This window comes from Pristis pectinata, chromosome 17 (genome assembly GCF_009764475.1).
Source record: "Pristis pectinata isolate sPriPec2 chromosome 17, sPriPec2.1.pri, whole genome shotgun sequence".
Lineage (NCBI taxonomy): Eukaryota > Metazoa > Chordata > Chondrichthyes > Rhinopristiformes > Pristidae > Pristis > Pristis pectinata.
Window position 1 is genome coordinate 16,632,060 of NC_067421.1, and position 25,835 is coordinate 16,657,894.

General features: G+C 36.9%; 1 protein-coding gene across 1 annotated transcript in view; it reads right to left on the reverse strand.

The window, feature by feature from the left end:
* Positions 1-5,933: 5,933 nt before the first annotated feature.
* ksr2 (kinase suppressor of ras 2) overlaps positions 5,934-25,835 on the reverse strand; it is a 298,317-nt gene continuing 278,415 nt past the window's right edge. Inside the window, 3 exon segments of the mRNA XM_052032133.1 lie at positions 5,934-7,312; positions 9,058-9,187; positions 11,002-11,133. Of these exon segments, the coding sequence (XP_051888093.1) occupies positions 7,151-7,312; positions 9,058-9,187; positions 11,002-11,133 (424 nt within the window). The 3' untranslated portion in view covers positions 5,934-7,150.

Here is a 25,835-nt window from a genome sequence, read left to right on the forward strand (position 1 = left end):
CTCGGTTCTAAATTGTTATATGTACTCATACCTCTGGATCATTAGCCACGTCTTTTGATTATTAGCCTAGTAACATAACTACAATGCCACCACATCCCCAAAATAGCAGAAATCTCACCAAATGGTGACCTTCACTGAAACTTGTTGTTCATCTATTACCTGATCAGGTGTCTTTACTGAATAAATGATAGCCAAGAATTACAATATATATTTAACTGGTCAATTTCAGTTCATTTAACAAAACAAGTCACCTTCTACCATTCACCCAGAAGTGGAAACCTAATCCCAATGTTAAACATTACTACTACTTTAAGAATGAACAGTAATTTTAGACTGATATTTATTAAATGAAAGCATCTAATCGAGTCCAAGGAGAACAACAAAGTTATATTAAAAATAACCCACTGGCAAGATTCCTGCAATTGGTAACTTAGTCAAAAAGCTGGCACATGAATAAAGCTGCATTGCCTACTTGATATTTACATTACTATTGTTGCCAAAATAACATAGTCAAGAATTACTTGTCCCACCACCCCCACAAGCTGATAAATAACACATAATGAAATTTCGGCCTTTAAACTCTCATTAGTTGGGAATCATATTCCTCCTTTCATTCCTGTAAGTGGCAGGGTGGGATAATGGGCATCACAATGGCACAGCTAGTAGAGCTGCTGCCTCACAGTACCAGGGATCCGTGTTCAGTCCTGACCTTGGGTGCTGTCTGTGTGGAGTTTGTATGTTCTAGTGGGTTGGTAGGTTGAGTGGTTACTCTACGTTGCCCCTAGTGTGTAGGTGAGCGGTAGAATCTGGGCACAGTTGTGGCGAGAATAAAAAATGGGAGTGACATAGGATTTGTGTGAGTGGTTGATGGTTGGCACAGGCTTAGTGGGCCCAAGGGCCTGTTTCTGTGCTGTATCTCTCTGTGACTCTATAATGTTATAAGTTCTGCAGAAGGCACTGCCAACTATTCTGTGTATTAAAACTGCCATGATGCCAATGGAGTGAGATGGCCTGCCAGACCTCCAGGTGTTTTATACATCTGGACAGGATTTTTGCTCATTACTTCGTAGAAGCAGACACCCTACCTACACTCTTGATAAATTCAAGATGTAGAAGCCAGGGACATGTACATAGCTACAGGAGTGTGATTCATAGGCTACAGAACAGCATGAGTTCTGCTTTCTATGCAGCTGCTCACTGGAGTTATTGCTCTTCAATTAGTCATGTGGTATAATACAGTCCAGCTCTTGACAACCTTGAATAAAAATACATCAAAAGAATGATGCTAAAAATCAGATTCAATGGCAAGTCTGAGACTTAAACAACAGAACAATTGGTACAGGAGATAGGGGATATTCATAGTCCATCTTAATCATTACTGTTCTGAAGTTCTTTACAACATTCATGGGGACCTAATATCAGGGTATGTGATGCAGAAGAGTCCCAGAATATCTCTATGCCTTTTGATATGCATACCAGCAGCTCTCTGATGTCAATGATAATACAGAAACTAAGCCCTCTCTCGCCCTCTCTCTACAGTAGAATTAAATACAGTTAATGACCAAGTCAAACACCTCAGTTTACTGGATAATTTGAACAAATTCTCAGAACTTTTGTCGTGTATAACAATTAATTAATTTATGTTTGAAAGCAGAAATGGCAATATGGTTTGGGTCCAATATTATTTATTTTCTAGTGTGACTGTGGATGCTCAGGGTTATAATGACTTTGGGTGCATCTGTGGAGAGGGACTTTGTACTTTATGGAAAAAAATTTAGCTTAATGCAGCTGTCAAGAAACTGATGAGATTGGATACAACTTTTAGTTTTACTCTCTGTCCAATTTCATTTCCTGTGCTTTTCATAAACACATTGAATTACAGTATTTCTTCATGTGCATGTGTTCCCTGTGCTGCTATTTGACAAATTATCACTGAACCCTCCTTTAAGCAACACAGCTTCTTCTGGTCTTCCTGCCATGCTTTTTCCTTATTAAAACAGTGTTCACTCTATGAGTGGAGATAATAAAGAAAACTACAATTTCTGCAAATTTGAAATGTAAACAGAAAATGTTGGAAGTACACACATATTTGTATATTGTAAGGAAAGGGATAGGTTAAAAGTTCGGGTGTCGGGTTTCATTTGAAACATAAGATGGGAGATAAGTCTGGTCCTTTGTATTACTGATTGAAACAAAGATTGATAGGATAAACCAAGAGAATATAGAACATAGAACATTACAGCACAGTACAGGCCCTTCAGCCCACAATGTTGTGCTGACATTTTATCCTGCTCTAAGATCTATCTAACCCCTCCCTCCCACATAGCCCTCCATTTTTCTATCATTCATGTTTCTATTTAAGAGTCTCTTAAAAGTCCCTAATGTATCTGCCTCCACCACCTCTGCTGGCAGTGCATTCCATGCACCCATCACTCTCTGTGTAAAAAAATTTACCTCTGACAGCCCCCTATACCTTCCTCCAATCACCTTAAAATTATGCCTAACCCTAACCCTCATTTAAGAGGTTGGATATTTGCTTGTAACTGTCTTCAACTGTGGTCACAATAATTATGGCTTTAATGGTTTTCTTTTACTTGCTGTTCAGTCACCCTCACTTATTCCTCACTCTCCAGTTCTGACCAATAGCGAGCATATCTTCTATTTTTATAGGTGCTGATGGATCTGATATGTATCATCCCCACTTTCTGTTTTAATATTTCTGTCAGTGATAGATCAACACATATCTTCTGTGCCAGCTGACGCTGAGTTGGTAGCACTGACATTTGAGGCAAATATTCCATGTTCAAGTCCCACTCGAGGGACCTAAGCACCAAAGTCCAGCGGGACAGATAGAGTGTAGTACTGAGAAAAAACACTTCATTATTAAGGGTGGCATCTTTCAGATGAAAATTAAAATGAGTTTCCATCTGCTGTCTTAGTTGGAGTTAGAAAATTCCACAGATTAGGAAGGCCAGTGGAGTTATACCTAATGACCTGGACAATATTTATCTCTCACTCAGCATTACTAAAATAAAGATTACTTAGTCATTACCACATTGCTGTTTGTGGGAACCCACAGTGCAAGTTGCCTGCCAAGTGTCCAATATTTTAACAGCAATTTCATTTCACTGGATGTGCATTGAAATCCTGGAAAGGATTTAAATGCACTCTATAATTGCTACCTTTCCTTTGCATATTGTGGACTGTTCTTCTTCATTAAAAAGAAAGTAGAGTCTACTCTTTGCTTCATTACAATGATTTCAAGCACGGGCAAAGGCTCATTTTATAATTATGTCTCTATGTCTTCCAAACACTGTTCCTTTTACAGATCGACTAATGAACATGCATATTGGGTTGATGGCATGTTAGCTGCTTAAGATGTAAATGATAATTAATGCAAGAATATTGAGGCTGGTCATTATTTACTTTCCATGGTCACTAAAAATATTTTCCCAGAAAGCAGCGTTTGAAAGGTGAACATCTCTGAAACCTGACTAGGAATTTCTCCATCAGATAAATGAATGCACCAATCAGGACATCATGCATCGACAGAAATAGAATCAATCTAATTGAAGTAAAGTGAAATTCACTGATAACTCCAAATGCAAACATGAGAGTACAGAGACCTTACTGATAGATTTAAGCTGAAGAAATTGGATCAATGTTGTGTACAGAGCCATGCCGCCTAGTGGTTGCAAAGCAGGATAAACACTTCATTATGTACAGTAACAATATGCATGGGAGAAAGGAATCAAATACCTGCACTGCATTCTTTGAAGTTTGGTCAGTAGTGGCAGATTGCAACTCAGCAGATGCTTTCTACTTTATTTTAATATTATTTTTATGTTAAAAGATCAACAAATAGCTTGGTCTTTATAACATGTTTTCTGATTTTCCCATGTTACAAGTTCTTCCCTGAGCATATTTCCCTGCAGCGCAGTGAAGCATCCTACTCAGAAAAATAATCAAAGGGGAAAACTAAACGCCAACCTATTTAATTTGCAAGGATCTTATAGCTCACAGAACAACTTTAATGCTATACACATTTTTCACTGCAAAAAACAGGATTTATAGAAAACAGTCATATAGTAATCCATGTCACCTTCTTGACCCTAAAAGGATACTGACAGGGAAAATCAGAATCATTACTAATTAAGTGTTTGAAAAACATTGTTGGCCTTTCAAAGGAGCAGCCTGTGTTTGCTGTTCTTAACAACCTGCTATTTAACATTAGAGTCAAAGTTTTATTTCACTGTGAAATAAAACTTTGTCTGTAACGTTAAATAACACCCAAGGAATGGATAAAATTTAATGAGTGGCTTTTAATACAGATTAATACACTTACAGAGCTCTAATGATCACTGGTTATAATTACACTGAACTGCATCTCTTGTAGGTACACAGAGATACAGCACATTCTGTAGCATGTTGATATTTTTTGAATGTAGCCTTCCACTAGCAGACTTAACCAAAAAGGACGAGATACAAAAAAACATTCAGAAATATACTACATCCACCTTTCAGTGCATTGGGAACACAATCTCCCTAAATAATAAAGTGCATGCATAGAATACCAGCAATAAAGTCAAGTATTGAGATTCTGTTGATTTCTGTAATTATTTTATAATATTCATTTTGCAAGTAAGTGGCATTTGTACCCCACAGGGTACAGGTAAACCAAGATGGGATGAATCAATGGCAGTTAACCAAGAAACACTAAATTGGGCGTGAGAGACAATATCAACTGGGTAATTAAACCTCTATGTTTCTATGGATACAGCACGTTAGTTTGTTTTTCAAGATGGATGAGTAACATACAAGTTATGTGGAGTATCCATAGACTACCGGCTGCACAGGATAGTGAAGAAGATCGGAAACATGGATGGGGTGAGCATGACTGCTGTCTTCAGATCCCTGCTCAAACTGCTGTTTCTTTGCTACTGATCACATCTTTTCTAACAATTATACCACCAGTTCGTCCATTTGATCCTGAACTTACCTTCTGATTGTGCATCTTCTCCATCACAAATCACCTTCCTCGGCTCATTTATTACTAACATCTTTTTCGATGCTTTATTTACCAGCTACTTGATGACTTCAATGCTCTCCTTGTCAGACCTCCCTCTTTTATCCTCAATAAAATTGAACTTATCCAAAGTGTTGTTGCCTGTATCCTAATCAGCAGCCCTGTGTTGGCTAACCTAAATCTTTGATATTAAAAGTTCAGCCCCATCTGCAACACCCTCCACAGACCAGTGCCTCCCCTTCTCCACAGCCTCCTCAAACCCTCTAACCCTTTGTTCCTCCAAATCTAACTACCCCCTTTGCTTCATCGCCAGCTGTCTGCAACAGCAATTCATCTGGACTTTAAAGTTCACATGGCAATGTTCAGACAGGAGTTCAGTATCCCAACTAGCACTGAAGTTTTCTTTGGAACTTGCCATGTGCCACATTTACCTACAAGACAATTGTAATTCTATTTTATAGGTAATGCATTGATTATATAGCACATTGGGGGTGACCTGGTGTCATGGCAAAGTGCTAAATAAATGCAATTTCTCTATCAACAGAATTTTCTAAGGTTATATGCATTCATGTTCAACTTTTTAATGGAAAATAATTAATAGAACTACAGTGCTAGATAATAACACTAGCAGAATACCATCTGTTGATGGAACTATAGTGAGCTCCACCAAGCTTCACACTACTGGCATCAATTACTTTCAGAGTTAAATTTCAATTGTGAAAAGAAAAAAAAAGACGATCCCTTAAAAAATACATCCAAATGCCAAGATGCATTGAAAGAAGTTAAACAAGTAGATCTATCTCAAAAACAAAGAAACACTAGTGCTGCACAATACAAGGATGTGAATAAATTATCACACAAAACTATAGAACCAAGCATCAATGTCAGAGATTTATGGGTGTGGCAACTAAGTTTTCTGAAAAGGTTGTGTATTTTATTTTTTATGTGCTTAAAAAAATCTGACATTAAAAAATTGCTTATTTCATGACAGCAGTTTGCACAATCAGTGAGAACATGCAGGACTGGGGAAGGCAGGGGGGAGTGCAACAGATATGAAGGAAGCAGCAGGAGATGGTGCATTGAACCGGGCGTCAATGAGGTAATTGAAGAATGAGGAAGAAGAGATTACTGATTTTTAGCTTCCCTTCCATAGATTGGCAACAAAACGGAATCCTATTACAGGCAATAGGGTCAGAACGGACACAACAGCTGCTGATAAGAACATAAACTCACTTAAGAGGGTAAGAATGAGAAAAGTCCATAAAGCCCAACCAGTTTACCTCATTTCTGGGTTCATGATCCAGACTCTCAGTAGCAATTTGCATCTCCTGCTTCAGTACTAAACCCATGTATGGCAGGATTAAGTATACATACCATTACTGACCAATTAAGGAACACTATGTGTTGTTTGTAGCCTTTCTCAAGGACTAGGAATGCATGTACCACTAAAACCTGACAAGATTATACTTTATATCACACATCTCAAAGATACTGTCTAATCCACAGTTACCATGGTGCAGATATGGTCAATAACCATAGTGGTTCTCACTTCTTTTCTATGTCAAAACCGCATGATGTGCCAGTAATATAGTCTTGTCAGGTTCCCACAGGAAATGGCCACTTTTCCTAATTATGTTCCATCCAGTTTGAGGGACCACTTGAACAGTTGGAACTTTCCTCATGGATTCACAGGATCATGCAAGTCTAAATTTTTGGCAAACATGTCATTCATTTCATTCACAAGGATCTTTGAACTCAGTGGCCTTTTCCCCCAAGTGTGCGTCATGTACCTGCCTGTGCACAAAACTCAAAGTTTAACAAATCTGAGTAACCAAATCAAGCAACATTTCCATGCTGTTCATTCCTCCTCTTGACACTTGGAGCAGGGGCTACCAAAACATATGTAAAATTGTGCCTGCTACAGCTGCGCATTTTATTCGGTTAAGACTGAGGTTTACAACACTCATTGTGAGTTTCAGTTTGTGATTCTCAATTTTGTGCATTCTTGAATGTTTGATCTGATTTGTCCATCAGCTGCTTGAAACACTAAAGCAAATGGTCAACCGAACGTAATGCATGAAATGCAAGGCTGGATCCAAAGTCCGACAATGTGCATCTGGACGTTCACACATTGGAGCTAAGGGAAACGTACTCAGCTGACTTCCAGAAATGTCCAGGGTGAGAGAGCCGACGGTTTCGCTTGGGCAGTTTCTCAAGCAACTCCATGATCTTTGAGAAACTAGGGCGCTCCTCCTGCTCGTAGGCCCAGCAGAAAAGCAAGATATCCTGAAATCAATTGGAAACAGATGCACCTTGGCTAAAAAGATATCACAATCACTGGGTTTTCAAATGCTCACCAAATCAAAATTTAACATATATTAATTTCCAAAAAAGTAACACGGTTGAACTGGCCAGAAGTGAGAACCCCAAAAGATTTATATTCCAGATGTGTATGATGTAAAAGTGTTTTATCGTCAGTACAAGAGTAATATTATTGGAGATTAATACCACAAATCAACTGGATTTTGAGTAACATATTGAAAACAAAATTATGTCATCAATTAGTTAAAATGTTAGAAAATTAATAATTGGAATCAATTAAATAATTGTCATAAAACTTAGTAAGCTTGGTGCTGCCATATCTCTTCTCCAATATGGCTCTTTATTGCTTATAAATGTTACATGGTGAAGGTAAACTGTACCAAAGAATTAGGTGAGTAAGATCATCAGTACTGATCTCAAGATTAGATTTAGCAAGACAGCTGAGAAGTCATGAGAAGTTACTTGTTTTAAGTAAATGTGTTTGTAACTTTTAGATCAATGCCATATTCTGGCAGGAAAAAAAGAGTGAGATACAGTGACCATTTCTTGCAAAATGATAAAGCAGAACAAGTGCCATTATGTTTAAAAAACACTGTGGGCACATCACAGGCAACACTTGTGTGAAACTAGTTACGGAAGGACTTAAAATGAGGGATCAAACCAGCTCTGGACTCCAAAAATACTGACTTACTTCTGGCAAATAAGAGTGTTTTTTTCCCCTCAAACTCTGATGTTGATGTTGTTTAAAGCTGCAATGTTACACAGCCATTGTGAGTTCTATTTTTTTAAATAATTGGAATAGCTTTTGAATGTTTTAGAATATCAGAAACAGACACACTGGTTCACAGTCCTGACAGTTCAGGCTAAGCCTGGGAATGTAGAATTGTCAAGCTTTTTTCAGTGTGTGAATGGGGCTTATTCTGCCAGAATTACTTCTCAGAAGCCCAGCCAAATGGCAATCCTTGAACTGGCTCTGGAGCGATGGCAAGTTTGAACTTTCTCTGAAGGACTGCCGCAAGTGGGATTAGCTCATTGGTGACCTCAAATTCTGCACCAAAAACAACCCCAAAAACGAATGCCATCCTGGGGTTGTTCAACACAGGATTGGGACTTCATATTAATTAAAAACAGATAATGCTGGAAACACTCAGCAGGTCAGACTGCACCTATAGAGGAAGAGTAACCCACAATCTATATCCAAGGTCACCATAACCGAACTGGATATAGAGATTCTGTGGTGACAAGAATGAAGTGTGAGGCATGGCTCTTTCTGTGTCTCACAAAGCCATTCAACCAGCATTGTGTGGGATATCTGCCAATTTCCTGGATGACTGCAGGTCCAACATTTAAGAAGCTTGAACTCCATCTGGAACAAAGCAGGTTGGCCATCACTCTATCAATCATTCTAAACATTCACTCTATCTACCATCATTAAATGCTGACCTTGCCAGCAGAAGACATATCCCACATGAGAAGCCAAAAAAAAAGAGTCCAATATGTTTTAGCTCCACTTAGTGCTTTTCCAATATAGCCTGAATGCAACTGAAAATTTCACACTTGAAGAAACCCCACATCTTAGTATAATAACTTATTGGTGTCAGGATATAAAGAAACCCTACCTAAATATGAGTAAACCATCAGCATGTTGTAAAATTGATTAACATTATTGAATAAGTTTAGATAACAATAGTTGTTTGGCCTCTACATACCGCAATCTCCTTTCCTACGCCAATTTGACTTAGATTAGGCTTCATTCCTCGCCCGGCTTGCCATATTATCGCATCTGTGGGCTGATTCTTGAAAGGCCACTCACGTGCGTGCAACTCATACCATATGGTTCTGTCATAAAATATGTTCAACATATTGTTCTTTTAGAAAATATATGCAATTGCACAGGCTTAAAATGTAAACTGTGCACAAAGACATTTCATAAGAATGGCTTTATTGTACTTCACTTATTCACAATGCAGAATTTGAAGTGGTCAAATTTTTGCTTGAAACTATGCAGTAGGTTGTCGCAATACAAATAGACTAAATCAAAGCTTTAGTGTACTACGTCAGTTGCCGCATATAAAACTTCCCTATGTAATGCAAGACCTACAAAATATTTTAATAAAATATATTTTGTTGTTTTCCTTTGTCAGAATTTAAATGAGAAATAAGAATGAACCACAATTCAATCATTTTTATTCCAATTGCATCTGAATAATCTGCATACTGTGCTGATAAGTTTTACTGTGCTAGTTCTGGTGACTATTTCATTGATTCTTAAAATGTAGCCAAACGCATTCTAATTTTGCCAATATAGTTCAGGTTGATAAAACCAAATTTAAATTGAAATTCAAACTATAACGACGTTAATAAAAGAAAATTATTGTAAAGGCATGAATCAACGCAGTCATATTATGGAACTGGCAATCCATAAATATCTGGTACAATTAATCATGTTGACAGGTCTACCAATATATCCTCTTGTGCAGATTGTTAAAGGTAGCAGATTTTGTTTTAAAGAGTACTAACACTATTTTCACCTTTCAGCCAGTATTTATGAAGCATATGCTTTTGTAAGAAATTGATCAGCAGCAAAACATTTATTTATGCATTTATATTCTAGGAGCTAACACCTGAATTTACACACACATCCACAGTAGTCATATCCAGAGCCACATGCAGTATGCTACAGTGCTGGTAGATGCTGCACCACATCTAATTCCTTTCTTTTGCTGTATATTCTTTCCAAATTGCAGTATTTGGTTTAGGGTGGTGGGGTGTAGGGTGGTGCAGGAAGGAACAGATATTTTCACGAAATCCACAACTATTGCTGAAGATAAAATGCATTTCACTTTAATATATTTATTGCAAACTCACCAAAATATCAACTGATATTCTGTCATTAAAGTAGTTGTGTTCTGTAATACAGCCCTAGGTTTGGTTTGCTCTTCACTTGCTTTTATACCAACATTAAGTATATAATGTAAGGAAAATTCTATGGGTTGCTGAAAACACTTGCATTTGTTGCTGTAATACTAGTGCAGTCAGTGATGGGAAATAAACATGCAAATGTTTTTATTTACATTTATCTTCTGTGGAATAAAATGCCTATTATGATTCACAAAGGTTTTTAAATTAAAAAAAAACAACATTGAGCAAGTACCCTGGAAGGATGAAATAGGAGTCTTCCTTGAAAATCAAAAAATCTACAGATGTTGAAAATCTAAAATAAAAACAAAAAATACTGTTAATACTCAGCAGATCAGGCAGCATCTGTGGGAAGAGGAAGAAAGTAAATATTTCAGTTGAAGCCGCGATGAGAAGAAACAATCAATGGGTAGAAGGAATTTAGTATGGATTCATTGGACAAAGGGTCTTCAACCTGAAATGTTAACTCTGTTTCCTTCCGTGAGATGCGGCTTGACTTTCTGAGTGCTTTAAGCATTTTCTGCTTTTCTTCTTCCCGTCCACTGTTGAAAATTATAATCAATGGAAGTAAGAATCCTGCAGTTTTTCCACTGAGAACCTGACCTACAGGCTAGATTTATACTTGGTTAACGTTCAATACCTACTCTCATGTTCCTATGCAATGCTTTGTTCAATTTATTAATTTTTCAAACTAGACACCACAACGATCATGAATGAACTTGCACAGAACCAACCCAAATGCAAATACATCTGATTGCTTGGAGAATGGGAGTTTGTCTTCATCTGTAGATGGAGAGAGTTGTTGAATAATTTCAGGAGCCAGATGACACAGCCAACCATTGGGGATCCTCATTTCACTTTCTCTCCTGAAGAATAAAACACAAGAAAAATTCATATAATTAGAGGCAAAGGAAGAGAATCATCATGTTGGCTCTTAGTTTCAAATTTTGTATTTACTAATTTATTCACATAGAATAACTGCAAGTTATAAGAATCATGAAAGTAATGGTTTTGACAGTTTTGACATCAACAAATAGATTTCTATTGAAATATTATTGTACTATCCAGGGTTAAAGATAGATTTTATTAATGCTCAATATTGAAACTGCATGTAGAAATCAAATTAACAGAAATTATAGATAGACACATCTGGGAAATAGTTTGAATCATTTGCAGGCACAAGAAAATCTAGTTAACTCCTGGGAGTCGAATGGGCATTGGTAGCTCTAAATTTCATGGCACTGACCTTCTCCTTGACTAGTCTGATAGTTAACTGGTACTATAGCTTTCATTATCAGTAATTAAGCAATATGAAAGCCTAAATATGGTTGCTCAGTATGAAAACATACATATAAAGTCTTGATATTAAGGCAACATAATAACAGAAACATTTTTCCCTTCCTTCATTGATATTGATCTGTTGCACTTGCAGAAAATAGAACGGAATAAAAATGGAAAGAAACTACTGAGTTTTTGTTCATACATTCTAATATTTCCTTATGTGACTCCATATTTAATATTGTGAATGCTGTTGTGAAGAATCCTTGGTAGTGCCTGCAAATCTTTGTTAAGAGTAAGTGTAAATTATGGTTGTTGTTTGATTGTGCAACAGAAATGTACATTTTCCAATATACAAGAGCTCATTAGCTAGTAAATTGAGATGTCCTTTATGTCACAGATGCATGGTAATCACCAGTATCCAATGGTGTGCAATTTGTATCCCTGCCATGGTCAGAATGATGCTGGCCATATGCCCACATACCATATTGAGAGTTGCACTGCTGGCCTAGTTGGTCATGAAGGGTTGATAATATCAAATCGTGATGGTTACCCAAATGTCAGACATCCAGCTGACCAAAACAAAATTATCTTTTCTATTGGATCACATACCTGAGATAGTGGAAGATATATTGTACCAAATAATGTCAAGAAATAGTCAATAGATAGAAGTAATTTAGCAGAACTTGGGTTAGCATTAGTGCTCTGATGATTTTTCATAATGGAATTTTTTTGTTGTTTTTTGTATATTTAAAATGGCTAATGCAAAGAACAATTATATTACTTTTGATGCCTATTAGGTGTTTGACATATTTAGGACCATAATATCGTAAGGAAGTACATTCAATGGTGTCTGTTTTTAGTTAGATTTGTCATTTAGGTTTCTACAATTTTGTATAGCAAGTTATTGAAAGTATGAGCTGAGATTGTTGCAACAAGTGCATCTTAGACCTGAGTAAATAGGACAAGCAACTATGATCTTCCTAACCAATCAGGCTGAATGATTATAAAATCAATAGAATTTTCATCAATAAAGAAGCATAAATTAGATGGGCAGAGGAGGAGGAGGGGGGTAAATTCAATGTCAATATTGGTACAGAAAGAGAAATTAAGAGAAGGGTTAGTTTAAAATCAAAGTAAAAAGCAACAAAAAGGAGAAGTATAAAAGAAACTGAGGATTTTAAAAAGTTTTGAAAGTCTCTAATAATTAAACTTCAAGGGATGAGAGAACTCAATTGTAATAGATTCAATGCAAGTGAAGTTGACTGGCAGTAATTAACAATTAGCATGTTGTTATACAGAGAGATAGACAGGACTTAACAGTCTGTGGCAAGTTTCACTGTTCAGACTCAACAATTTCATGCCATTCAATACATTTTTTAATGATGAAGCAGAAAGTAAGTAACATTTTTAAGTTAATAGCTGACAACCATAATTTCTGAATAATTCAGTTTACCCTTTCATCTATTCCCCCAACCCCTTGAAGTTGCTTTTGTACTAAAATAATCAGGAGTGTTATTAGTCTCAGCGTGACTTTGACATCAAAATCTCTTTTTCAAAAAGGCTACTGGCAATAATAAGCAAACCTTTATAACATCATTGTGGAATATACTGCTTTATTTATAAAAGTTTAAACTGCCATCAGAGGAGTCACATTTACACACTTGTTAACAGTCATGTGATTATATAATTCACTGATTTCAACCAGTTATGAATATGTTTGCAGTTACATATGATCACAGAAGTTGTACGCACTGAGACTAGTCTCTCCAGATTAATGGTTGATTAGATCTGGCAGGGTCGCATTCTCCAATACAAGGCTATAAAAAATACAAAATTGTGAATGCTGAAAATGCACAGCAGTTTGAAATCACATTTTTGTCTTTTTAATTAAGACATATTGTAATGCAATGAAAAAGCAAAATAGATTAATGTATTGGGTAGGATTCTTCATCAGAACTTGTCTCCATCTAATTGACACATACCACTGTTAAGTCAAGATACTAATCGGGTGACGGTAATGGTATTATTGCTGATTATCATCTGATGCTCGTCAAAGCAATGATCAGTGAAGGAATCACATTCAGACAAATGGATAAAAATGATTTTCACACTGTGCTTGGCCTTATTCTACTTCACTGCTAGAGATAATAAAGGGCCCTCAATTTATCCCTTAAAAACGTTGCCTCAAAATCAGAATGGGACAACTAAACTCTTTGAATCTAAAGTTCAAAGAACTAGTCATTTGTGAAGTCTATATAATTCCAAGTTTATACTTTACCCAAAATATAGTTCTACCTTCCTCAGCAATAATTAGTATTTCTCATTCTTCGAAAGAAACTACTGAACAAAGTTCATTGAATCTGGTGATGGTGAAATCACAGCAGAGTTACTGAAATAGATGCCGCCACCTTTATTCTCTTGTTGCATTCCATGCCAAGTTTTATTGTCATTCCATCAGAATATGCTACAAATATCTATCAAGTTAACCCAACCATCCCATGACAATGGATGTAACATAATTCTTTCTTTGATCATCAAATTACTTTTGCAGATAACAGAAATACAGCTAAACGTAATGACGGTCTTTTCAAAATTTTCTGGATAGCTTCCCTACATTTAAGTTACAAAGATTTAACAACCAATGCAACATAAGTATTTAAAAAATACTCATGGTGATATTCCGATATTTCAAAATTTATGTTGCCTAATATATGGCCTAGGACTTGCAGACAGGAGAAACCCACCCACCCACAGTTGCCCCTATCCTACGCACTGTACTTATCTAATGGCGGTATCCCGAGGGTGGCTCTATCTTCAGCAAGAGGTCTGGCAAGGCTTCCATTCATAAATGATCATTCAGGTGTTTGAGTGGGATGAGGGGCGGGGGGTGGGGGAATGGAATGCAGAACAATAAACCCGCATAAGTGCTTAAACATAACTCTGACAGATGACTAAGTGGCATGCCTTGTCTTAGCTCTTGTCAAATGCTATGAATGTTTCTGACTTTTTCTTACATTCAGAAAAATTCAAAACATTCAATAATTATTGAAAGTATTGAAACTAGTAAATTATTTTCAAAAATTGTTAAAGATTTGAAAAATGACTAAATCAAAACACGAAAACTGTAAACTAAAACATCTCAAAAACTGTAAATTAACTGCATTCCAAATTGCATGCAAGTGTTCTTGTTGAAAAGACCATGTCCTTGCCAAACAATCTATCCTGAGAGCCAGTTTGGACTCAGAGCAGGCAGCTTCACATTTGAACATGTTGTTTGCACCATACTTGTTGCAAGAAAAAGGCTGGGAACAACAGAGACCTCTCTATGTACCTTTTATTAACCACCAAAAGACCTTTGACACAGTTGGTAACAATGGCACCTACATAATCCTGCTGAACACCACAGAACGGTCTCCTAGTCAAGCAGTTGCAAAATGAAATGAAGGCAGTATGACAAAGGAACATCATTAGAGTTCAGCTTTGATAACACTTTGAAGCAATATTCCATCTTGGCATCAAACTATCTCCGTACCTTTTCTTCTTAATGAGCTTCTCAAAATGCTGAATCTGGTACGCTAACTGAATCTAGGGGAGACAGCAGCTTGTTCAGCATTAGACAGTGTTAGAGGAAAGGGCATGTCACAAAATCACCGTAATAGATCTGCTCTATGGAGATGGCAGCTAATGAAATACAGATCATGATGAAAAAATTCTCCGATTTATGCACCAAGTTCAGCAAGGCAATCACTACCAAGAAACTAGTTATAATATTATGGGATACCAATCTCCCACCCAAAATCTATGGCAATGACAATATAGATCACTTCTATCTTCCTCAACTATTACCAGTTCATCTAGTTTTGTTCTCCTTTAATGTCTAAATCCTACTTTGTTGACCACCTATTCAAATACCTGCTAATGTAGTCTGATGTTGATGTTTATTTCATTAGTCTTTTTCCTGTCAAGGGCCCTGGAAGTATTTACTATATTCAAGGTGCTATATAAATGCAAGTAATGACCTCGATTCCTTTTGACTCAGAAGTAATAGTGCTGTCACCAAGTCAAGCTGACACTCAATACCAAAATAACCCCTATATATTTGTTCTAAGTTATTGGTTAAAGTGGATACATTACAAAGCACAACAATTGCATATTACTAATGATATTAACAAAAATCTAAGCAGACATCATTAACTTATACATGGTCCAAATCATTCTTACTTACCAGCTGTCTAAATAGTTTTACCAGTAATTGTCAGTGAGGAGCAGCAATGGCAACATCAATGATAGGATCTACCCCCTTTGAATAGCAGCAGTTAGGAGGCTGAGGGTTGCAGTCAAGAGAAAGATTGTAGAGTTAGACCTGGTATTCAGCATGTGCAGGCAGCATGCCAGCCATCTTCGCAGAGGTCTAGATAGGAGAAGCTTTGTAATATACCTGTGGCAATAGTGGACAACCATCTGCAGAGATGAGGTTCTAAGTCTCCACTGAGAGCAAAGAGTGAAGCAATCAACTCAGTGATTGGTCACTCTTCAGGCTCAGGCATCACCATTGGGTCACCCAAGAGGGAGAAAAGCACCAAGGGCAGGAGGAGGCATGGCTAGCCATTTCCAGCTGGGGCACACATGCCTTTCAAGCTTCCCTGGCCCTGCCGCCACTTCATTCCTGGGCCTGACACCAAAGGCCAGCAGCACTGGCTGCTATTCGGGCTAGGTGTTCATCAGATGATCAGCTGCAAGTACACGTGGCATTACATTGCAATGAAAATAAACCCACCACTCCACTTATGGGTGTGTTTACCTCGGTTTAGCAATCTCTAACGTGTTAATCACAATAAAGGAAATATAAAATAAATAGATTTCATGTCCTTTTTTAACATCAGGACATTAGGCACAATTTGGCTTATATAACTCATTTTTCAAATCATCATTAAATTATATTAGTTTAGATCACCAAGCCATTGCTGCATAGACTAGGCTGATATTATTTGCATGAGAGAATATTGAACTGAGCTGGCTAAGATAATTAAAGGATTTAATAGGGTAGACAGAGAAAAACTATTTTCTCTGATGGGGGTTCTAGAATGAAAGGGATGACTAAAATTGGAGCCTGGCTTTTTAGAGATGACTTCACACAAAATTATTAAATCTCAACCTCAAGAACCAGTTCACTCTGGGTCATTGTAAATGTCAAAAGTGGGACTGACAGTTTTTTCTCAATATTAAGGCTTAAGGAAGCAAAGTGTCTAATTGAGGTTAAGATACAGAACAGCTATTATCTAACTGAATAATAGTACAGGTTCAAAGGGCTCCTCCTAATCTTATGTTTCTGGTGACTACGGATCATTAACCCTCATGGTTAGTGTCTATAGATCATAGTAAATGCTTATATCCATTTAAGAGAACAAGATCCTAATTAAACTTAAGGCAAAGTCAATTTAGAAAAACATATCAATTTTCACCAAAATAGCTTCAGTTATTTAGAACAATTTGGATTTAATCTAATAATACATGCTATCTTCCATGTCAAACTATGTGTTTTGCATTTGATCATGAATTGTAATTCAAAAAAAGCATTCTAGCAGTGAAAATAATTCAGTGGCAAGCAATATTTTAAAGATGGCATCATTTCGAGGCTCAAGCACTTAATACAAAATAGTTATTCTTAACTTAAGAATCAGTTGAAATTAGTACTTTATGGGAAAATGAAATTTATAAACATATAGAATGAAAACAATCAAAATTATTCTTTGAATGATTAATGAATCTATAGACATGAAAATGAAGAGATTCAAAAGTGATTTCACAATAGATAAAACAATATTCTTGACAATAAAATTTAAATATGTCAACAATTAATAGTGCCCAATTCCAATACAGTATTACTAATTTCACATACTACCAAATCTCAATCAATACTAACTACTACAGAAAGCTGGATATAACTCTAATCAGTTGACTAACATATGGCAATTAAGTATCTCATCGGCATTCAAGTAAATTGAATGTCAAATCACAATAACTCATTTTCTGAAAGAATATTGAGAAGAACAACTAAATTTCATTATGCAATTAAAAGAATAGCAGCTTTTCTAGAAACTGGTAGAGGAGCGATTTAATAAATTTTATGGAGAATATATCAAGTGTGTATGTAATGACAAACTGTGGGCAGCTGTTAATAGTCATGCTTTGACTGTATGGAGCACAAAGGAATTCATTATGGAAGAGAATTCTTTCTCTTTTCTTCTGTATGGTGTACAACCTTACAGAAGCACAAAAAGCTTCTGATGCATTAAAATAAATGACATTCCATTCATTGACTTCCTGTGCTGGCAATTAAACACATGCTTGGAATCCATGTACATCAGAGCCTAAAACTAATCACGTTTATAATGCTCAGCACGGCAGGCATCATTAGCCAACTGGCTTATTTCGTGTGCAATGGCACATTTTGTAAATGTTCTTTTTTATTCAAAATTATTTCCTTCTGCTTAGAAAAAGAACAAAACTTGTCAGAAAGTGCTGAAATACTAGCAGGTAGTAAGAGGAAAAGAAAGGCTTTGCACTTATATGGTGTTTTTCACCATCTCAGGACATACTGATACAGACTAAAATCTATTAAGTTCTTTTGATGGATAATCATCATTGCAATGTAGCAAGGACGGCAATCAATTTGTGTGCAGCAAGTTGCCACAAACACTAGTTAGGTAAATGACAAGTTACTCTCTGTTTTGCTGACGTTAACTGAGGTATAACTGTTGGTCAGGAATTGGGAGTACTCCCCAAACTTCAAAATAATACAATACCATGAGATATTTCTTTATTAATCTGATTGGGTAAACATTTATTTAACATCTAAACTAAAAACTGTTGCCTTCAAGATTGCAGAATTCCCTCAGTGCTGTACAAAAGTGCCACTCTCAACTATATACTGTAGTCCCCGTAGTGGATTTTGAACCAACAAGCTTCCGACTCAGTGTCAAAAGTGACATTAGTGACCCAAAGCTGACAAAAACATAGTGGGGCAGATCTTCTTTGCTCTTAGATCATTAGTTGCCAGGCTGTTCCATGCTATTTGTTTTAATATAGCCCCGGCACTGCCTTACACAAGGCATCCAGCTCCCAGCACTTTGGCTCGGCTCGGCTCGGCGCAGCACAGCGCAGCGCAGTGCAGAGGCAGTGTCAGCGGAGGCAGTGTCAGCACAGGCAGCCTCAGCACAGGCAGCCAGCTGCACTCACGGAACAGCTTTAACATCCAGTGAAGCCCCACCCCCAGGCTCAGAGGCTGTCAATGATTGGAGTGATTGAATGTTTTTGAACATCTTGATGTTCGCAAGCATTCAATACACTGGGGACAAGTTATTAAATAAAAACATTGTTTAAAATGTTAAACATACATTAATTTCTTTTCTTTACACTCATAAAACTAAAATCACACACTCTAAATTAATTAGCATCACTACAACTAACTAAAATAAATTTAAAATAAAACATAATTACTTCCTTTTCTTCTGGTTGTCTCCATTCATGGGGCTGGGGACTGCTATGTTGGTGTCAGGTTGGGCAGGGGGTGGGGGGCTGGTTTCAAATTTTCCAGCCTGAGAGCACAAAAATCTGCAGAAAATTGCACTGCCCTGTTGTACTCCATGAAGAGTCCACTGGAACAGCACAGGGGAGACAGGTTCACAGGCAGCAGAGTGGAAGATGCCACCACCAATTTAGATCATATCCAGCATTGGAAACTGGGACTTTCACAGCAATATTCAGTTAAGTCACAGCATTAACACTGGCATTGCTGTGGTAGATCTGCCCCATTACTTTGCACAAGTTGGTTATGGATTAGAAATAACATTTCAAACTCTTGTATTTATCTAAAATTACCCTTATGTTATCCTGCTGATCCTTAAATGATCCCAGGGATCTCTGGGAATCTACTCCACTCGTTGTGCAAAGAAAAAAGGCCACTTGATCTACTTTTGCAGTTTAACTTAATTTTACAGATATAAAGTTTACGATTTATCTTTCCCTTTAAGGTTACCTTTCTAATGTTTCACTCCAAACCTGAAATCCCTAATTTCTCCATGTTGTCCACATAAATGAGGACTAATTTTATATATTACTATTTAGAATTGATTGCTACAATGACAGCACTCACAATCCTGAGAGTCATCAGCTGTAATGGTTGTTAGACAGAAAAGTAAGAAAAGCACTTATGTTAACCAGAAATTGAACTCACAGGTCTTGAATAAAAGATTTACAATTTTGATATTCAGCAGCTTCATCTGCAAATAAATTGTGGGAAAGGCACAATTTAATATTAAGTATAATTATTACATGCTCCCATACTAATGGTAATCACAGAAAACATGAGTGTGATTTTGAAACGACTTTGTACCATCCAGAACAAAATTACCAGACTGCTAAGAAAGTGGTTTTAATGTGGGACAGTGTCACAAGGCACATCTCTGAAATGTAACCAAGGAAAAGGTGGCTTCAAGAAAATTAAAGAAAAAAAATCAGGTGTGGTGACTAAAAGCTTGCTTGAAGCTGTAGATTTTAAGGGCAAACATAGTAAAAGGAGAGAGGCAGGTGAAAAGTCAGAGGTGTTTGAGAAAGCAATTTTAGAACTTTGAGCCTGGGTGTCTGAAGATAGGGCAAGAAATGGTGGGCGCAGGGAGCAGAAGTGCAGAAGTGGCCAGATTTGGATGGATGCAGGGTTCTTTGGTCTGTAGGATACTGGAGCAGTGAAGCTACTGTAAAATTTGAATATGAGGATGACTTTTAAATTTGAGGATGATTAGTGACTGAAATTTGATGCAAACTAGGATATAGGCAACAAAATTCCTTCACACCAGTATGATTTCTACAGAGCATTGATACATCTAGTAGAGAAAATAAACAGGTGGAGTACTTGTTAATTGGTGGTTGATTTAATGATGTTGGTGTTCAGAGGGACCTCCTTTCTCATGAATCACAAACTTAATATGTAGGTTCAGCAAATAACTTGGAAGGAAATTTAAAATTGATCTCTATTGCAAAATGATTTCAGTGCCAGTGTAGAGGCCTCTTGCTTCAATTATATAGGACCCTATATCTGGAATACTGTAATCAGATTTGATCTCTTTGAAGAAGAAAATATTAGTGACAGAGGGAGTACAGTGAAGGTTCACCAGATTGATTCCTTGTATGAGGAATCCTTATATCCTATAGACTAAGGACCCTGCATTCTTCCAAACCTGGCCACTTATGCACTGTTGCTCCCTGCTATGAGGCGAGATTAAGCAGAATAGGTCTGGAACTCACTTGAGTTTGAAAGGATGGGAGGTGAACTCACTGACATGTATATTGAGGGTGATGAGTTGGGATGACAGAAAAGGTGGTAAATACAAAATCGGGTGGGGTACCGCAGGGGTCAGTGCTAGGTCCCAGCTAGTCATTATACACATATTTATCAGCGATTTGAATAAGGGAACCTAATGTAATACTTCTAAGTTTACTGATGACATGAAAGTGTGTGGGATTGTGAGTTGTGAGGAAGATGCAAATGGCTTCAAGGCAACTTAGACAAGTTGAGCGAGTGGGCAAATACATGGCAGATGCAGTAAATATGGATGAATGTGAAGCAGTAAATGTGGATGAATGTGAAGTTATCCAGTTTGGAAGGAAAAACAGAAAGGTAGAATATTTAATTGGTGACAAATTGGGAAATGTTGATGTGCAAAGAACTTGCTATTAAGGGAATACAACAGAGGTTCACCAGACTGATTTCTGGGATGGCAGGATTCTCGTACGAGGAGACATTGGGCAACTAGACGTGTATACACTGGAGTTTGGAAGAACCTCATTGAAACATACACAATTGCTGGGGCGTTAAGAACCAAGGATCACAGTCTCAGTGTATGAGGTAAGACATTTCAACTGAGATGAGGAAAATTTTTTTCAGAGTTGGTGAAACAACGGAATTTATAAAATGGAATACATATATATATACACACATAAAAATATATAAAAAAAATGGAACAGGTCAAATTCAGTTTCCTTATTTTTATCCTTTGCTTACTGACTAAATTGAATCTTGAGTGTAAGCAGGTTATGTTAGGTCATATCACTACCCACTGAAGTTATTCTGAATTGCACTGAACCAGACAGGCCTGACTAATATGACATTCAATAGCATTAAAATGGTAACAGATCAATGATCCATGATGAGATCACTTATTAAACATATTTCAAAACGATGTTATTTAATAATGTACAAAAATTATACATGCTAATATGAACTTGAAAAACAAAAAAATTGCCATGATGGGCATGTTCTAAATGTTTCTTTAAACACACAGGAAATCAGCTTGCACATAATGTAAGGATTTCACAGCCCACTTTCAATAACAGCTGAAGCATGCTTCCAGATTCATACAAGGTATTAATATTAGAGCTAGGTAGTGGTTTAATAGGCAGATGCTAAGTAATGATGCATTAACATTTCTAAAGTTCATCAGTCTCATAGTCATGAGCACCTTTTAAAGAACTTGATTACTGGCTTTAATTGGGTAATTAGTGTACATTTTTCACCTCTTGCTCTCTCACACATTTTTAATCAGCTTTGATATTTCTTGGACCATAACAAACATGTCCCATATTTGTATCAGGGAGTTTCAGTATGACTTTTGGTCTTTCATTTTTAAGCTATTAGTCCATCATATATTACATTCAGTAAATTGAGCATGAAGGGTTAAATGTTAGAGTAAGAATTTTTTCAGCTTCCTCTTCACCCCTTTTTCCCATCCTCTTCCTATTTTTCTCCGGTTCATCCCTTATTCCACACAACCCCCCACCCATTCCATTATCTATTTGCTAGCTTCCTGACCTTCATTTCACCATGTCCTGTCTCAATGGTCTTGACTGTACACTGATTTGTTGAAATTTGACTTACATAAGTAACAACCCCAAGTGCATCCCAACAACATTTTCTGCCACTGTTCATATAGAGTTTTTGATTGTCTAAGGTGTTGAATTCAACTTACGCACAACCAACAAACTAAAACTTGTAAAATCCAAATGTGACTAATGGTGCAAGAAGGTGAAGTGAACAAAACTACTCAGTCTGGGGCTTGTGGGTTGGTTGACGACTATATAAAGCTACAGGAGGGAGAGTAAGGTAGTGATCACTGGCATCTACATCTGGGATGGGCAAAAGAGGGTAAAGAATAAAAGTTGATTGAATGGTGTGTGAGAAAGGCAGTCTGTCAGTGGGCAGAAAGGGCTACAGATGGAAAGCTCAGGCAATCACATTGGCAGGCTATTTGCAAAGGTATATATGGAACGAGAGGGTAGATGGATGTTCAGTCAGCAATCCAGGATGACAGAAGCAACAACTTTGGAAGTTAAGAGATGAAGGTGAGGTAGCAGCCTGAGAGACCAGGTGGTTTAGAAGGGTGGTTGTATTAGAAAACAGTTGCATAAGGATTTCTTCTGTTTCTTGTAAATGGATGGAACTTCTTTTTTAAAAATGTATTAATACTTAGTTTTAAAGCAAATTAATTAGCTCATTTACTTACAAATGCCAATGTGCTTGCCGGTTGAGAGGAAAGGGTGCAACGAGGATGTACCAGGACTGGATGGCTTGATTTATAAGGAAAGGCTAGATAGGCTAGGACTATTTTCCCTGGAGCATAGGAGGCTGAGTGATGACCTTAAAGAAGTTTATAAAATCATGAAGGGCATAGATGAGGTGAATAGCCACAGTCTTTTCCACAGGGTAAGGGAGTCCAAAACTTAAGGGCATTGGTTTAAAGTGAGAAGGGAGAGATTTAAAAGGGACCCGAGGGGTAATTTTTACACACAGAGGGTGGTGCGTATAAGGAAGAAGCTGGTAGAGGCAAGAATAATTATGACATTTAAAAGACATTTGGACAGGTACATGGATAGGAAAGGTTTAAAAGGATTTGGGCCAAATGCAGGCAAATGGGACTAGCTCATTTAAGCAACTTGGTCAGCATGGATGAGCTGGTCTGAAAGGCCTGTTTGCGTGCTGTATAACTCTCTATAAGTAAACACATTTTAGAGACACGGGCTCAGCCTTGTGAAACAAGCTGGTCAGCATCTGCAACCATTATATTCTGCATTCTGTTATTGTTTTTCCTTTTATACTATCTCAATGTACTTATGTTTGGAATCATCTGTCTGGATGGCATGCAAACAAAGCTTTTCACTGTACCTTGGTTATGTGACAATAATAAACCAATTACCAATTGTATGCAAATGTTATCCAATCCATTTTTTAAACAAATAACTTTTCCTAAACTTCAGATATTTGACAGGAGTATAAAATACTGACAGCAGTTCAGACACCCATTATGTACCGCATTCAGTTTTGCTTTCCACCATCTTCAGCAGATAACAGGCTCAAGGGCAGCTTCTATCTCGCTGTTATAAGACAACTGAATGGTTCCCTAATATGATAAGATGGACTCTTGACCTCACAAGCTACCTCGTTATGACCTTGCACCTTATTGCCTACCTGCACTGCACTTTCTCTGTAACTAACACTTTATTCTGCATTCTGTTATTGTTTTACCTTGTACTACCTCAATGTACTATGTAATGAATTGATCTGTATAATTGGTATGCAAGACAAGTTTTTCATTGTACCTTGGTACATGTGACAATAATAAATTAATTTACCAATTTAACAGGCAGTTAGTCAGTCACCAGCAATTTTCAGTTACATATTCTGCCTATTAGGAGCTAATGTAATGTAACATATATATGTGAGAATCCTAATGCAGGAACATCTGCCAATAAAGCTGGTACTGCATTTTCCCATCAAGACTGCATGACACAACACTTTCCAATATATTGTCTAATGAAATGTTGTAATCTTAATCTATTACTTTTTTAATATATGGTAAATAATTAAAAATATATATAGGAATGTTTTAATCTCTTACCATACTTCATTAAAGATTCAAAGAATCTTTAAAAAGTGAAGAAATTAATTTCAGTCATTTTATCATTGTTATAAATCATCTTTGGTTTTATGGAGACACAAGAGACTTCAGATGGTGGAATTTGGAGCAACGAACAATCTACTGGAGGAACTCAGCAGGTCGAGCAGCATCTTTGGTTTTATACTTTTAAACCTTGTGTTCATGAAGGAAAAGGCCATTTTGCTGCAGCACCAACTCAGTTGCTGAATTTAACATGATGCACTATATAATTAAACAATCTTGTTTTATGGGAAATGCGGAAAACCAAAATTCATTCTGCTCCTCTCAATTTGCAATCCTGCTGAGTACTGATTCAATTATACCAGATACTCATAGTAACCAATCCATTGGACAGTTTGATCAATGGAGTAGTGGACATAAAACTATTAGGGAAATTCTTTGCAAGTAAAATGATTGGGTTCGTTACTCATGCAACTCCTTCACAGAATCTTTGGTGCTGATTTTTCTTTGAATTTTACAAGGCACTAAAATGATCTGGATTTTGCAGGGATACATCGGCTTTACTTGGATATCTGTTGCCATTTATCTATATTGTCAGCAACCTTGAGGTTTCCACACAATTGCCAGTATCAAAGTTGACTTGCCACTGTCTTCCCAAAAGTACTACACATAGGACCTCTCATGTTGTTCAACATAGATGCATGAATTTAAAGCAATTCACTACCCATCTTTCAAATAAAAAAAATCATTCTATTTTCAATGCTTCAAAATAAGAACATTTTTCAGTTTAATAGGAATTATAGATTGAAAGATTACTCTGGAATAACAATAATTTGTGGAATTTTATTCGTTGCAATTAGGTCAAAGGTCCAGATTAAGCAAAGCACGAGAAATTGTTACATTTTAAGTCACATTGACTTTAACGTTCAGTCATTCAGCACATGAAGTTTGTCGTTATTTATGCCCATATTTAAATGTATGCTTCACATTGTAGAGGAATAGTTAATTCAACAGAGAACACAAAATTATCTAATAAGCACAACATAATCTGACAGAGGAAACAATACTTTGATTTTTCAGTGGGATATAAATGTTAAATTGGTATTGGTTTATTATTGTCACTTGTACTGAGGTACAGTGAAAAACTTGTCTTGCATACTGGTCGTACAGGTCAATTCATTACACAGTGCAGTTCCATTGAGTTAGTACAGAGTGCATTAATGTAGTACAGGTAAAAACAGTAATAGTACAGAGTAAAGTGTCACAGCTACAGAGAAAGTGCAGTGCAATAAGGTGCAAGGTCACAACAAGGTAGATCGTGAGGTCATAGTCCACTT